The following is a 14,977-nucleotide window of genomic DNA, read 5'->3' as shown; positions in this document are numbered from 1 at the left end:
TGAGGCGCATCACTTATGCTAGAAGACTGAATAGGAATTTCCGCTCGTTTATGGCGATGTGGCTGAGATAGTTGTTTTTCTTTTGTAGGTTTAATTTTGTGATCCATTTTTTTTTCTTTTTGCCAAGATGGTTCAAACTTAAGATCTTCTTGTAAAATCTTTCTTTCGTTTATTTGATATTTATAGTTTAGCAAAAAAAATACAAAAAAAGGACTTCTTGTAAATGTGAAAGTTTGGTAAGTAGTGGTAAACATCGACGAGTCATGGCATTGAGATTGAATATTCACTTTTGATATAACCACTGTGATTTTTGCTTGCTCAAGCAACTTGGAGCGATGATTTAACATGGTATCTGGCTCATTAGTCGACTCAGAAACCGGTTCTTGAATTCTTGGAGCGACGTAGGCCCTTAGATTACTATATAAGTTATTCATTCGTCTTTTTCCAAAACTCTCACAACAATGCATTGCTGAACACAACAATACCACATCAAAACAGTATAAAACTTATCCCTAATTATTAAAATTTTGGTTTAAGTTCAATCTTAACCTTAAGATGCAAGATTACTAAGCCTCAGTTTCTCTTTTCACACTTCAAATGCAATCTCCATCACTAGATTTGGGTGTATAGTTCTAGACTTAAGTCACATACGAGAGTTCTTTTAAATGAGGTAAAGAAGCAAACATAAACAATACTATGTTCCACACGATTACACAAATCTGCATCTACATACTCTTCCTAATTGAAATCGTTAAATCAAAAGACTGCGTGTGCATCTACATACTTTTCCTAATTGAAATCGTTAAATCAAAACACTAGAGAAGAAGACTATTAATTATTGTTGTGACTTTTATGCCCTCTCATATTAAGAGTTGTTAAGAAACACTAAATCCAATCATTTGTTTGGTCAGCAATCTGGATCTAAGTCTAAACCCATCATTCTCTCTCCACTTGTAAACCAAAAGAAACCCAATTTCATCCTCTCTCTCTCTCTCTCAACGAAGATGATAGCCGTGATCGGATTGCTTCTGGGTTTTCTAGTTTCAGCATTGTTCTTAATCCAAGGAAAGCGAAGGTCATCCAATGGTGGTCAAGAGAAGAAGCAACAATCTAGTAATGATGACCCTAAAGATTTGAAGCCAAAAAGTTACAGCAAGAGTGAAGTCGCAGAGCACAACAAAAGAGACGATTTTTGGATCATAATCAAAGATAAAGTCTATGATGTCACTTCTTATGTTGAAGAACATCCTGGTGGTGACGCTATTCTAGATCATGCTGGTGATGATTCTACTGATGGGTTTTTCGGACCACAACACGCCACTCGTGTTTTCGACATGATTGAGGATTTCTACATCGGACAACTTCGGGAGTAAGATAAGAGATTGTTTTGTGTTTTTTTTTTGTCAAGTTTCCTCCTTTTATGTTATTTGTTCACGAAAAGATCTCAAATTTCAACTTCAGGGATTTAGCTGAGAGCCTGAGAGTGAGCTTTTGATCTGTGATCTGTTTCAAGTGTTCTATCTAAACCCATCAGTTTTGGTACATTGAGTAATAGAGACTCTTCAGAAAGCTTTTATGTGATGAGTCTATTGAGTTTGTTCTGGGAATCAACAAGAACATAACTATTTTAGTTCTAGAATTCAGTTCCATCCTATGAGAGAAAACAATTCTGATACATCCCCTAATCCCAAAAAGACAAGCATTGATATCCCTTTAATCGAATAAATAAACTAGCAACGTTCATATGAAGAAGATCGGCCTCCAGCTCGGCTAGGACGGTCATAAGGACATGATCTGCTTATATAGGCTCTTCCCTCATAACGCAATGGTCCCATGTCTCCATACCTATCACTTTCGTATCTGTTGTCCCTGTCATAGCCTCTCTCTCCCCTGCCATACTCATCCTCAAGATGATGATGGCATTGAGGCATCCCATACCTATCACTCACCAAACGGTCTCCTGGTCGACCATACCTGCTTCGGTTGGTTATGCATCAAAAGATCAGAACTTTCCTAAGCCAGTAACCTGTAGGAACTAACTAGACCAGAGAGAAGAAGAGTTACAAACCTCTCCACTGGATACAAGTCACGAGTTTCATACTTGTCTCTACCTTCAAAGCGGTCTCTGTAGCTACACCGTCCACCATCACGATGATCATCCATGTAGCGATCACGGTCACGGTCTCCATAACGATCTTGGTGTCCATCGTATTCTCCAACTCTAGAGTGCATTGCAGGTGGATCTCTGTAGCGACCTCTATCACCACCAGTTGATGATGGGCATTCTCGAGCCCAGTGACCGTGACCCCCACACTTAAAGCACTCATCTTCAGCAGCACCCCTTCCTTGTGATGAATAGCCTCCACTTACGAAGATCCTCTCCCCCACCAGCCTTCGGCTCAGCCTTATTCACCAAGATGACCCTATCACCCAACCCCCTCCCGTGCATGTGTTTGATTGCATCATCAGCTCCTCGGCGATCATTGAATGTAATGAAACCAAAACCACGTGGGCGACCAGTATCTTTCTCCACCATGATCTACAATGACACAAAAAGGACAATAGTATTAGTGTTACACAACCAAAAAAAAATGCACATGCTGGAATTGGCAAACAGAAGACAATCAGTAAGACTCAGAACATTCAATACACAATACTAACCTGAACAATATATTACTGATGTATACTAAGTTCCATAAAACCATGGAGATAAATATCCCAAAACATTTCCTTCACTGGAAGTCCTTAGAATCAAACAACAGAATGTCAAATTACATCCGCATACTTGTAGAGATACAAATCCACAGGGAGTGTTACAACATTGATCCCAACTTCTAGCCAAACCAAACTCTAAACCTTTGCATCTGGCAATGTTATCCATGATCACTTTCTCATTATCTTAATGTCACTACAACAAAACCTCAACAATCAGTTTTTTCAGTCTAATACCACTAAAAGAAAAAGGCTAATATGCTCTGATCAAGACCGACCATTATTGACCAGCAAAGTTATCATCTTGGAGATGCTTCCATGTGCCAAACAATTGTACTTGTTACAGAACAAGATTAAGTAGTCTCCACAGGATGTGATTATGTATCAAAACCATTGCAGTCCTGATCATAGTTTTCAACAAACATAAGATCAAAATCAAGTTAGGAGCAAAAACGGGTGTCTTCTTGCTAAGAAATCTGTACTAATTTATCCACTGACCCTTTCAACAAGTCAATAAACCTCATTTAGATACATGGTAGACATTCCACATATATGAACATCAAACCAGTTCTTACTAAAGCTCAGAGATATCATCCAAACTAAATCACAAGCTCCAACACGAGTCTCTGGAATTTCTCATCGGTCGTCAACCACTCAAGGAGGTATGACACAGCACAAGCAGAGAAGAAAGATTTTCGAGTTGTAGACCTGACACTCGATGATTTTTCTGTAGCGGTGAAAAGTATATTGAAGCTACTTCTCAGTGACATCCCAAGACAAGCCTCCCACGAAGATTCTGTTGTCAAGAATCCTCCCATCGCTTTCTCTATCTTTCATCTTTTTGCAACTCTCACTGAAGCAGAAGATACAATAAAATAGTTAGCCCACCGATTATAGAACTCAAAAACACCTTGAAGAAGTCAATCTTTTTCAGAAGAATCACTCTCGACAAAACAAGCCTAACTATTCTTAACTCACAAAAGTCGAGAACTTTCTGTGAGAACAAAGAATCAGCCCGAGAATCTTGATCAAAACCCAAGTAAAAGAATGAAACGATAGAGATTTTGCATTGGTAAACCCGAAATACTCACCGCTGAGTCAAAAGGTAACAAAAAATAATAATAATAATAATGAGCCTTAAATTACGAAAACACCCTTAGGAAAGCCTTTTAATTACAAGAATAACCTATAAAACCCTAACAAAGTGTCCCCTACCTTTCAGTCTCCAAGCTCTCTGCACCGTACAGAGTCTCTCCTCTTTCTTTTGACTCTGGTCCTTTCCGACAGATTTTCGATTTCTTGATTTAGGGAGCAGAAAAAAATGATAAAGAGGCGGTTTTACAAGCTTGAGCATGGTGATAAGGACAGTGGATCCGACTCCTCTTGCTTCTCTTCTGATTCCGATCCTGAATCTGAAGAAGAAGAGTCAGAGCAATCCCAATCCGAAGATGCCGTTGCAGAAGGTTCTGAAGACGATGATGATTCCGTCTCAGAGGGTGGAGAAGAAGAAGATGACTCCCCAGGTTTGCTTGCTTCTTTTCAATCGAACCATTAATTGAGAATGTTTAGAGAAGTTAGATAGTTAAAGGTGACAAACTTTGGTTTTAAATTACTGTTATAGCTGCTGATGTTGAAGACGATGATGAAGACTCTGATGGTGATGCCTATCGAGGGAGATATGAGAAGACGTCAATGGAATACGGTTTGGAAGAACCACTGGAAGAAGAGGAAGATAACTATATTCTGGGTTGTATGATTAAGTGCAAATCGGTTTACAAGTGCAGATATTGCCCAAACACCATTTGTTTGAACGAGAGGACTATGCAAGAACATGTTTCATCCAAGGTATAAAATTAGTTAGCTTTATTCATTCAAATTATTGGGTTTTCGGAATGAGTCTGAAGGATTAGGTGATAAGCATGAGGTTTGCTTTAGCTTTTATTCAGCTTCAATCTAAGTTTTATTTTGATTTAACTAATTTCAGAATCATGCTCGTTCTGAGAAATTAATGAAAGAAGCCAAGCTTGGAACTGATGATGAAGATGTTGATGATCCAGAGACCCCATCTCAGGTTTTCTTTTTGACATTCAAGAATATGCCAACAAGTTTCTTCTGATGAGTCCTAAACCAATAATACAAATTTATGTAGGAGAAGCAGATAAAAGGGAACAGAAGATCACAAAGAAAGGGTAAGAGATCTCAAAAACAAGGAAAGCTCAGAACCGAAGTGGATAACCCAGAGACGCCATCTCAGGTTTTGGCTTTTATTGAGAAAATGCAAAACAAGTGCTTTTGACTTCTTCAGATGAGTGCTAACCAAAACTCTTGACTGTAGGAGAAGCAGGTAAAGGGAAACAGAAAATCACGAAGACAGGGTATGATATCACAAAAACAGGAACAGGTAAGCGTAGCCGGGTCATTTACTCTAACCTTGTGACCATGCTTAGTCTATCAAAAGCCTCGCCGGTTTAATTTTTATATTTGAACATCCAGGGTTCGTCTATCACGGATGGAGAAAAAGCACATGCGACGGCTAAAACTAGAAAGAAAATGCGCCAAACTAAGGATTGAGACTAGTGTGTAGCTCCAGCAATATGAAAGGTTCATTCATATTCATCTTTTCTTGAAGGAAACATAGTTGGAGAGTGGGTTGGCTATGAGTCAGATCTTTTTACTTGCAAGTTTTGTCTACAAAATATGTTGCCTGTAACTGATATATGGTTTTGATTAATTGAGTTTTGATTATATACAGTTCTTGTGTTTCTGTTTTATGCAATTTGGATCTTGTCTAGACTTGGTGTTGTTATGTTCTTTTGAACCTCTCTTCCTATTCCCCGGTTAGGTCGTCTAACTTTTTCCAAGCAATCATGTGGGTAAACGGCTATTTCATATCCAGCATGCAGGATCAAAATATGTTTCATCTTGTCGTTCCATCAACTTTTCGACTGAAACCTTTCAGAACCGGTAAGATTTTGCAGAGACAATGCTCTGTTTTGTGGCATGAGAACCACTACATGGAATCTAACCCCGTCTCTAAAGTTAGGAATAATAGAGGAAACTAGTGACATGTACAATATATAGCCAAAGAAAAATGTAAATTCAAACATACATTTAACAGACTGGAGTTTGTAGCCATGTGTAGTTTATACTAATGCTGCCGCCATGTTGTTAAAGTGGGTTGTGAGATCCGGAAGTGTACATGTATGCTGTAAATGAGAAATAATAAAACGTGCCTATACACAAGAGGTTAGGAAACATAACTCAATAATTGCATGAAGCAAGAAGCCAAAAAATCAGATTACTTAAACTGAACACACAACACAAGTCTATGTTTTACTATAATATGACCATTGTAGTTTATTTGCTTCTCCTCTGCTTTTTACTCCAAACTTTGTGTCATTTTCTCTTTCCCTAGTCAGCAGTCAGCATTCGTCTCCCAACCTGCCCGAATATGTAGAATGTTTAAAGTTTAAAACACTGGAGACTCATAAAAAGACAAGAAACTTTACTATTTGTTTATTCCTTGGTCTCCATTATTGAATGATGTACACTTGTAAGTGCATGTATATGTCATAGGACCGGCCCGCCCTACGGGCGGAAAGTTAAAATAAAAACTATTTTATGTAAATTTATATTAATTTTATGAAATATTTTAAATCATTATAGATTGAAAACGATATTATAAATAATGGAAAAAATTGAGATCATATTGTTATTTTTAATAAATATTTATGGTTTGAATTAAAATGACAGCAGCCTTCATTATTCTTTATGTTAGAGAATACAAAATTAACAAAAATAATTCAGAATATGTAATAATATATAATTTATTTCAAGAAGATTCAAGCTTTAAATTTTTTTTTACATATTTACTTAAACATTTAAAGTATTAATCTTGTGTTGGTTGACAGACTCGAAGGCAATATCTTCTCAAATTATTCTTCTCAAACATTAATAACGGATATGTTTATTTTTAATGCATCTTGATTTTTTTTAATTTTTTTTTCAAATATGTTTAAGGTCATTGTATAATTTAATTTTATCATTTTTGTTATAGTTTTTTAATTAATAAAAATACAATTTCATTCTCATGTGAATCTAATTTTCGTTTATTTGGTAGTTGAAATCACATTATTAATGTCTATATGATGTGATTTTATTTTGGATTTAAAAACATTTTAGTATGTTTAATTTGTTATTATATATTTTAAAAAGAAAAAAAAAATATTTTAACTGAAAATTTGTATTTATAATTTTATATTGAAAACCTGAAACCAACACCAAATCAAAAATTATATTAGACTTGTTTTTTCTTAACTTTGAACCAAGCTAAGTAATTTAAATCAATTTATGATAGGATTAATAAGGGTAATATGATCTTGTGAAAGATTTGATCATATTCCCTATCCCTAATCTCACGTATTAAACATTTTTCCTGTTTTGACAAATACCTTGCATTAATTAACTTTTATATGTAATAGATACAATACTTAAGAGAATTATTTGTTTGTATCTCTTATCGAAATTAAAATTAATTTTTGATAGTAACAACAAAAATCAGAAGAATTATAACATGGCAAGCCTTTGAACAAAAAAACAAATAAATAACATGGCAAGCCCGTGCCAGCTTGTAACTTATATTTATGTTGCCATTTAATAAATACTTTTTCATCTTCATAGGCTTCTGTTGATAGCTCTCGATTTTCTGCATCTCTTAGAACTTCCGATTCTTCTTTCCTCTTTAATGGTAGAACTAAAATCTTAAATTTTCACATCTCTCACTAAAAAAACAATGAAGATTATGTCTTTCTCTCTCTGTAACAACCATTTTCTTCTTATCATTCTTTTCTTTTCACTTTAAACTTCACCATCAAAGTCTTTGTACAGAGGAATATATCATCTTATAAGCATTAAAAACGTTTTTTCTGAAAAGAATCTACCCCAAGACTGGTCTCCTAAGATGGCATGACTTGCAGAGATGATGATGTTTCTTCAATTGATCTCTAAGTTCCAAATCGATCAACATCGGATTCAATCGTGTGGAAATTTTTTGTGTTATTATGATTGTGAAGAATGAAATTGCATTTACGGATACAATCTAACCTATTTATAATTGCAAATTCACCGACTGGAGAAAAGAGGATGCAATGAATGTGAAAACATGGAAGAAGTGGGGGAGATGCAGTTAATTGGGAAGTTAATGAGAGTGATTGAATGCATATGAGATCCGTAACGTTCCAGGTTTTCTAAGGAAAATAAGTAGCTACGCGAACTTACACCGACGGCGGTTTCCACCATAGATTGCCCGGATTTCTAACTCCCGGATCCTCCATAGTCAGTTGGTTAAGAGGAACCCTAGACGGCGTTTCTTTGAGAAAGCGTAGGAGATAGTTGTCTGAACCGCTACACCTACTTAACTAATGCTCTATAGCCCTAATATATGACTTTGTATTAGAAGCCCACGACCTATCCTCTTAAGCCCAAATCAATTCTTAATATGAAAACCCAACAATAACATCATCGAAAGAGTAAAATGAAGTCTCGACACGTGTCATCACCTAAAGAGACTAATTAGTGACGTGGCATCACAGGAGAGATGCAAACATTTCTTTATATATATAGATATTGACACATATCTCCTCTAAATAAAACCATCGTTTTCTATTGTTTTATATCACTTAAAAGAAAAAAAAAAATTATTAAAAGATTACAACAACAACAACACTAAGAATTCGGTCTTTATAGTTATATGATTATGATTTTGTATAGATAACATCTTATATATTAAAACAGAAGTCACAACCTTGATTCATGTGTGATTTAAAAAAAAAAGGATCTAATGGACATATTCCTAGAAAATCATGTTTCATTTAATCTCTAATCTTATCATTTAAATTTTGGGTCTATCAGAATTTTTTATTGGACTATCAATAATTAGACTTAAACAATAGATAATACATTGGAATTATAGATAGTATAAATTAAATATATATAATTTAATGTTGTGATACTATACTTCCATATGTTAAATATTTGTCGATGTTAACTTTTAAAATTATAAAGATTTTTTTTTAAATAACAAAAATTATATTATCTAACAATGATTAATTTTTACTACCTTAAACCAATGAAAACAAATTTTAAACTATATAGTTTATTTTAAAAATTAAATAAAAATAAATTTTTAATTATTTACTCGATAATAGAAATCTATGAAGCGAAAAAATTAATTTTTTAAAAACTTTCTAAATTTGTGAAATGTTACAATATCTTTGAATATGACAATAAAACAATATTTTACTAATCTTTATATATATAGTTACGATTTTAATAATGAAATAATAATCTGAAAATATATATATAGAAAAAGATACAAATATATGTGAAAGTTTGAAACAATCTATTCATTGAAAAAAATATACCGTAAATTTATTATGTTTTAAAAATTGATAGACACATATATATTATAATATATATCAATTTAGAATTGAAAACAAAATATTTATATAAAAATAAATGAAAACAAAAATCTGCGCGGTTGCGCGAGTCGAGATCTAGTAATCATATTAAAACACAACTTAACAAAATTAGAATGATTATTACAAATTTATTAAAAAAGTATTCACACATATATCTTTATGATCATATCAAATTATGCTTTTGAGTACTACACAATTTTAATACATCTGATCATATTCTGAACGAAATCCGTTATGATATATTACGTTGGTTTCTTCTGTTACTATTATTTATTTTTTTCCTAAGAAAAATAATATTCGATGTTTTTAATAATAAATCAGAACACACCCTTCATTTCTATAGCGTAAAAATAAGTTTGTATCTCTTCGCATTCCCATATGTATAATTTAGTCTCAATGATATTAATCAGGCATTCTGCAGCCAAATCTTTTATCGCAGCATCCTTAACGTTGTGAGACGTACTCTGAGTAATGGTGAGTAAAACATATAGAAAAGATCCAGATTCTGGATCCAGAGAGTTGAGTAGCAGCAGAGTAGGGAGCCTGGGCATTGGCGGGAACACAGAAAGCGTCCACAATGACCCGACCATCTCCACCTCCGGTTAATATGCTTAAGCTTACATTTTTGGACTAATCAATTGACTATGAGTCTATCATGATCTATATAGCCTTCCTGATCATACGTTTTACAACAGGTGATAACTCAGGAATTGAATCTCGCTTATGTCGGCAAGCACAAATGCTACTCCGATCAGAAAAAACAACCCTTTCGTCGTTAGTAGGTTAGTTGTCCTCATATTGTAATCATAATTGGTTTATAGATGACCTCTTTCATTTAAGCAGAATGCGAGTTCGTGTATATAAACCGAATCTTAGTAATTAAATGATGTATGGTACTAAATATACAAACCAATTAAAGCTCAGACATTTTTATAAAAATCGTCTGAACCAAACATAGATTACCCAAAAGGAGGGAAACAAAAAACAAACTTGTTCAAAAAAATATTGATGCATTAGCATTGTTCAAAGAGGAAATACTGCGTCTAATGCTCTCACTATCTTAACCTATGCCATGCGTGTTTTCTTGGCCATTTTGTAAGCGGCTTGCGCTGGATGCTTCTTTGTGTCTGACACCACTTGGAGCTGCTCATGTAGTTGATGCTTCCTGAAAACTACTACCACCAATGTCCACCTTAGCAGGTACTGAGTTGGCACCAAGCATATATCATCTCCATTGTCATCGTTGCTCCCTGTTCAAACCAAATCACTTATAATTATTTACAAACTAAGGAATGAAGAATGAAATATACATGAAACTTACATCGTCAACAAAAGGCAGAGAGTGGCATACGGTCACCTTCGCTAAGGATGCTTGAGATTGTGAAAGCTTGATGATTCGCTGTGAAGTTGTAGGTACTAACCTTGACCTAGAACGTGTAGGTCTTGACTACTATGTGTGCAATAAAAGGGGGGACCTGAGTCTCCTCCGGGTTCACACCCTCTCCAGCCTAAGTGACCAGTGGTTGATTGCAAGTGTATGAGAACATAATCAGACCAAACGATGATATGAGATGGAATAGTCACGTACCAATAGATGACCAGTTTCATAGGTTATGATGTTATGTAGTTTTGTCATTATCCCATCGAACTAACAAATAGACCATCAGCAGTATCATCAGCAATGGTCATCTCCACACGATATCTAGAAGTCAGAAAACATGTATTAAGTGTCAAGGGTAACTACGTGTGTGTGGACATTCAGTGCAATGAATGGAAATAACATGCTATATAGATACATCTCGGACGACACCAACAACATTAGTATTGTTGCAGTGCACACTGAAAAGGCTGAGACAGTCCGTTGAAACTTCTTGGTACAGTTGGAGCAAGAAACGTAACACCATCTTTTTACATCTTGATACCGGTGACCTTTTTGGTGCAGATAAAGTCAATATCCTACATTCTTAGAATATCAGAATCACATACAGAGTTCAAAACATGCAATATTCTAACCTATTAAAATCATCTTTCACTATTGAGTAAATACATAAAACATGAATTTCCCTTGAATCACCTTTTGATTACACCACTCCCACTCGTTTTTATCAGTTTATAGACCATGAACTTGTCAATAGCAGTATGCTGAGTTGGATACTGCAAGAAACAACAACAAATAAACACATGAATGTGAGGAAAAAAAACAGCTTTAGGAACAAACTTGAAGCGTTAAACATAAATCAAGGTAACACTCACCTTTCCAATTAACGCTGGGCCAATGATCTAGTAAGTTGTTTAGTGAACTACGAATCCAGAAAAAATTACAATACGACTACAGATCTTGGAAAATTATGATACCTACAAAGTCAGGTCTGTTCATCTTCTGATTCATCACCTCTCTTCAGCCTAGGAAGAAACACATGCCTAACCGAACCGGATCCTCCACATCATCAATCGCCGCTGCAAGACACAACGCCACTATGATCTGTGCATTGGGAAGAGATCGCCGACACAGCCACAATGCAGACTGAGCGGATATAAGAGTCGGGATCACAGAGACGAACCATTGGTGCTACAGAACCACGCTTTGGTGTCAAAGAAGGAAGAAGAACGTAACTGGTCTTGACGATTTAAGCAAAACACGAACCCTAGATTTTGGTGGCTGCGACTTTGGAGAAGACGATGTATTGAGTTCGATTTGTTGAGTAAAACGTTAAAGCCCAAACACAACACGGGAACATGAAAATGAAACGGTGCGTTTGCTTACCTTGACACATGTCGCGATGAGAAGCGTCGACTTATCTATCTGGCATCCCATGTGGCACCACCAGGAGGGAGTAAACCCTCCTTTATATATAAAGATATGCAAATATAATAAAAGTATTCACGGATGCATTGTAAGAAAAAGGCAGAGTGAAGAGAGAAGTGAGATTCAAGCAACTTCTCTACTGCTAAAAACAGCTCAAGGAAGCATTGGCTTCACGTGACCATCTTACCTGTTACTGTCCGTGACCAACAACTTGGATAATACATGCCATTACTATTCCTGAGTTGCAAGCTTTCTTCTTCTAATTCGGTTTGATTCGATCATGGTCTCTTCTTCTTCTTGTTTCTATATGTTCTTCTTAGTAATGATTACTTTCTACATGGTTTCACCGGTGAGATCAAGCGACGTTGAAACTCTACTGAGTTTGAAATCATCCATTGATCCATCAAACTCAATTCCATGGCGAGGAACAGATCTTTGCAACTGGGAAGGTGTCAAAGAATGCATTAACGGAACAAGAGTCTCAAAGCTTGTTCTTGAGAATATGAACCTCACTGGCTCACTCGACGAGAAGAGAATGAACCAATTAGACCAGCTTAGAGTCCTTAGTTTCAAAGGCAACTCTCTCTCTGCCTCAGTCCCTAACCTCTCTGGTTTGGTCAACCTCAAGTCTCTTTTCCTCAACGACAACAACTTCTCCGGCGAGTTCCCTGAATCACTGACGTCTCTCCACCGACTCAAAACCATTGTCCTTGCCGGAAACAGGCTTTCCGGACAGATCCCAAGCTCGCTGCTCCATCTCTCACGCCTTTACACGCTTCACCTTCAGGACAATCTCTTCTCCGGCTCCGTTCCTCCTCTCAACCAAACAACTCTGAGATTCTTTAACGTCTCTAACAATCAGCTCTCTGGCCGAATCCCACTGACGCAAGCCCTGAAGCAGTTCAATGAGTCGTCTTTTACAGGAAACATAGCTCTATGCGGAGATCGGATTCAAAACTCCTCATGCACAAGAGTCTCTTCCAAACCTTCGGCAATTACAGCCATGCCTATAGCCAACAAAACAAAGCTAACTGGAATCATTGTCGGAAGCATCAGTGGGGGTATTGTGATACTTCTCCTAGCATTGCTTCTTCTGATACGAAGAAAGAAGCTAACCAAATCCAAGAGAGAAGAGTGCATAAGCAAAGCAGTGGGAGAGTCAGACAGAGCAACAGAAGGTGACAGGAGAAACAACAAAAGGTTCTCATGGGAGAAAGGAAGTGATGAAGAAGGATCATCAGTGGGGACTCTGGTTTTCTTGGGGAGAGGTGAACCAGACGTCACGGCGGTGAGATACAGCATGGATGATTTACTCAAAGCTTCAGCTGAAACGTTGGGAAGAGGAACGATAGGGAGCACTTACAAGGCGGTGATGGAGTCTGGTTTCATCGTGACTGTCAAGAGGCTTAAGGACGCAGCAGGGTTTACTCGGATGGAGGAGTTCAAGAGACACGTTGAGATCCTTGGGAGGCTCAAGCACCCTAACTTGGTGCCTCTCAGAGCCTACTTCCAAGCCAAAGAAGAATGCTTGCTCGTCTACGATTACTTCCCCAATGGAAGTCTCTTCTCTCTTATCCATGGTATGTATGTTTTCCACACACACACTCCTATCAGTTTTGGTTCTGTGTATGTAATCTATGTCTTGTCTATAGGAAGTAGAGTTTCTGGGAGTGGGAAGCCTCTTCACTGGACATCATGTCTTAAAATAGCTGAGGATTTGGCAATGGGTCTTGTCTACATTCATCAGAATCCGAGCTTAGTTCATGGGAACTTGAAATCATCCAATGTTCTGTTAGGTCCTGACTTTGAGTCCTGCCTCACGGACTACGGTCTGAGAGATCTCCATGATCCTCAAGACACAAGTGCTTCCTCTCTCTTCTACAAAGCTCCTGAGTGCAGAGACTCACGCAAGGCAACGACACAACCCTCTGATGTCTACAGCTTTGGGGTCCTCCTTCTAGAGCTTCTAACAGGTAAAACTTCATCATTCCATGAACACGGGTCTGATATCTCCAGATGGGTGCGCGTGGTGAGAGAGGCAGATACTGAATCCGGCGAGGAGCTGAATTCTTCTGAGGAGAAACTTGAAGCTCTTTTGAGCATTGCGACGGCTTGCGTGGCTATTCAGCCTGAAAAGCGGCCTGCGATGAGAGAGGTGTTGAAGATGGTGAAGGATGCAAGAGCCGAAGCAGTAGTGTTTTCATCTTACAGCAGTGATTATTCACCTGGGAGTGGTCGGATACGGTTCAGAGCTTGCCAAGGGAGGATCATATGAGCATATGAAGCAAAGTTTGTGCGCCTTCTCTCCATCGTTGAAAATAGAACTAGGGGTTCATGCAATCTGCTTCAGTCTTTTTCCTGCTTACCAAAAACAAAAGAAATGGAAGTATATGTATACATTCTATTGGATTTAAATTGCATGAATATTACACACTCTACAGTGTACCTTCACACCTCCGGATCCAAAAACAAAACATAATACTAAAATGGAGCATACTGCAGAACGTCCAAAAGGATCAATCTGCCAAGTGCCAACAGATTCTTGGAATCACATTATAATACAAGTACAATCACTGTTAACTTTCGTTCCCACAAAATGCAACATTATAGTCGAACCACAGCTTTAGTGTCTTTTGCATTTAACAAGAAAGCAAATGTGATTTAGGCTTAAGGCTGAAACCTAGTTACAAGACATACGAGCTTTCATAAACCAAAACATTTTGAAGGTTTGAGGTTCATATGACATGGGGTTTTTAAAAAAGGGGGCCTGTCAGACAACCGTGCGACCACTCCAGAGAGGTAAGACCAAGCCGGATAGCGATCCTCTACAGCGCGGAGAGTCAGAGAACATTCGTAGCCGTTAATCACACTAAGATCGCACGGCTATGATTCATCAACCAGGTTTAGGGGCCTGTCTCCTTAGAAATCAAGGATACAGAGGTACGAGCCTATAGAACAGTTCATGTTCAAGTAAGGTCGT

General features: G+C 37.1%; 2 protein-coding genes, 2 long non-coding RNA genes, 1 other non-coding gene and 1 pseudogene across 8 annotated transcripts; 2 read left to right on the top strand and 4 right to left on the bottom strand.

Moving 5' to 3' along the window:
* The first annotated feature begins 891 nt into the window (after positions 1 to 891).
* Positions 892 to 1,584, top strand: LOC106435012 (cytochrome B5-like protein). Its single transcript, XM_013875869.3, has one exon. The coding sequence runs from the start codon at positions 1,005 to 1,007 to the stop codon at positions 1,371 to 1,373; it is 369 nt and encodes a 122-aa protein (XP_013731323.1). The 5' UTR covers positions 892 to 1,004; the 3' UTR covers positions 1,374 to 1,584.
* LOC106435011 lies at positions 1,568 to 3,763 on the bottom strand (annotated as a pseudogene).
* A 2,135-nt stretch (positions 3,764 to 5,898) lies between these two features.
* Positions 5,899 to 8,518, bottom strand: LOC111202342. Its single transcript, XR_007318683.1, has 2 exons — positions 7,990 to 8,518; positions 5,899 to 6,153 (listed from the first exon to the last, which is right to left on the bottom strand). It is a non-coding gene; the product is annotated as an uncharacterized LOC111202342 (long non-coding RNA).
* A 1,530-nt stretch (positions 8,519 to 10,048) lies between these two features.
* LOC106435022 lies at positions 10,049 to 11,898 on the bottom strand. 4 transcript variants are annotated; one of them, XR_001286875.3, is made up of 6 exons: positions 11,445 to 11,898; positions 11,266 to 11,345; positions 10,988 to 11,147; positions 10,780 to 10,893; positions 10,513 to 10,699; positions 10,049 to 10,441 (listed from the first exon to the last, which is right to left on the bottom strand). It is a non-coding gene; the product is annotated as an uncharacterized LOC106435022 (long non-coding RNA). The 4 variants fall into 4 exon arrangements; XR_001286878.3 differs by having other exon boundaries at positions 10,780 to 11,147; positions 11,445 to 11,648; positions 11,753 to 11,898; XR_001286874.3 differs by having other exon boundaries at positions 10,780 to 11,147.
* A 160-nt stretch (positions 11,899 to 12,058) lies between these two features.
* On the top strand, positions 12,059 to 14,430 carry LOC106435021 (inactive leucine-rich repeat receptor-like serine/threonine-protein kinase At1g60630). The gene is made up of 2 exons (XM_013875874.3): positions 12,059 to 13,577; positions 13,650 to 14,430. Exons 1-2 carry the CDS (start codon positions 12,278 to 12,280, stop codon positions 14,270 to 14,272), a joined length of 1,923 nt encoding a protein of 640 aa, XP_013731328.1. The 5' UTR covers positions 12,059 to 12,277; the 3' UTR covers positions 14,273 to 14,430.
* A 331-nt stretch (positions 14,431 to 14,761) lies between these two features.
* Positions 14,762 to 14,977, bottom strand: LOC125581207. The gene has a single exon (XR_007318914.1). It is a non-coding gene; the product is annotated as a small nucleolar RNA U3 (small nucleolar RNA).

Source organism: Brassica napus, chromosome C1 (genome assembly GCF_020379485.1).
Source record: "Brassica napus cultivar Da-Ae chromosome C1, Da-Ae, whole genome shotgun sequence".
Classification (NCBI taxonomy): domain Eukaryota; kingdom Viridiplantae; phylum Streptophyta; class Magnoliopsida; order Brassicales; family Brassicaceae; genus Brassica; species Brassica napus.
The sequence above is the reverse complement of the archived record's forward strand: the minus strand, read 5'-3'. Positions and strand labels throughout refer to the sequence as shown.

Bases quoted from the DNA above. Each gene is read 5' to 3' on its own strand.
- LOC106435012 (XM_013875869.3), top strand. From the start codon at position 1,005: ATGATAGCCGTGATCGGATTGCTTCTGGGTTTTCTAGTTTCAGCATTG.
- LOC106435021 (XM_013875874.3), top strand. From the start codon at position 12,278: ATGGTCTCTTCTTCTTCTTGTTTCTATATGTTCTTCTTAGTAATGATT. The intron at 13,578-13,649 runs GTATGTATGTTT...TCTTGTCTATAG, and splicing joins TCTCTTCTCTCTTATCCATG to GAAGTAGAGTTTCTGGGAGT.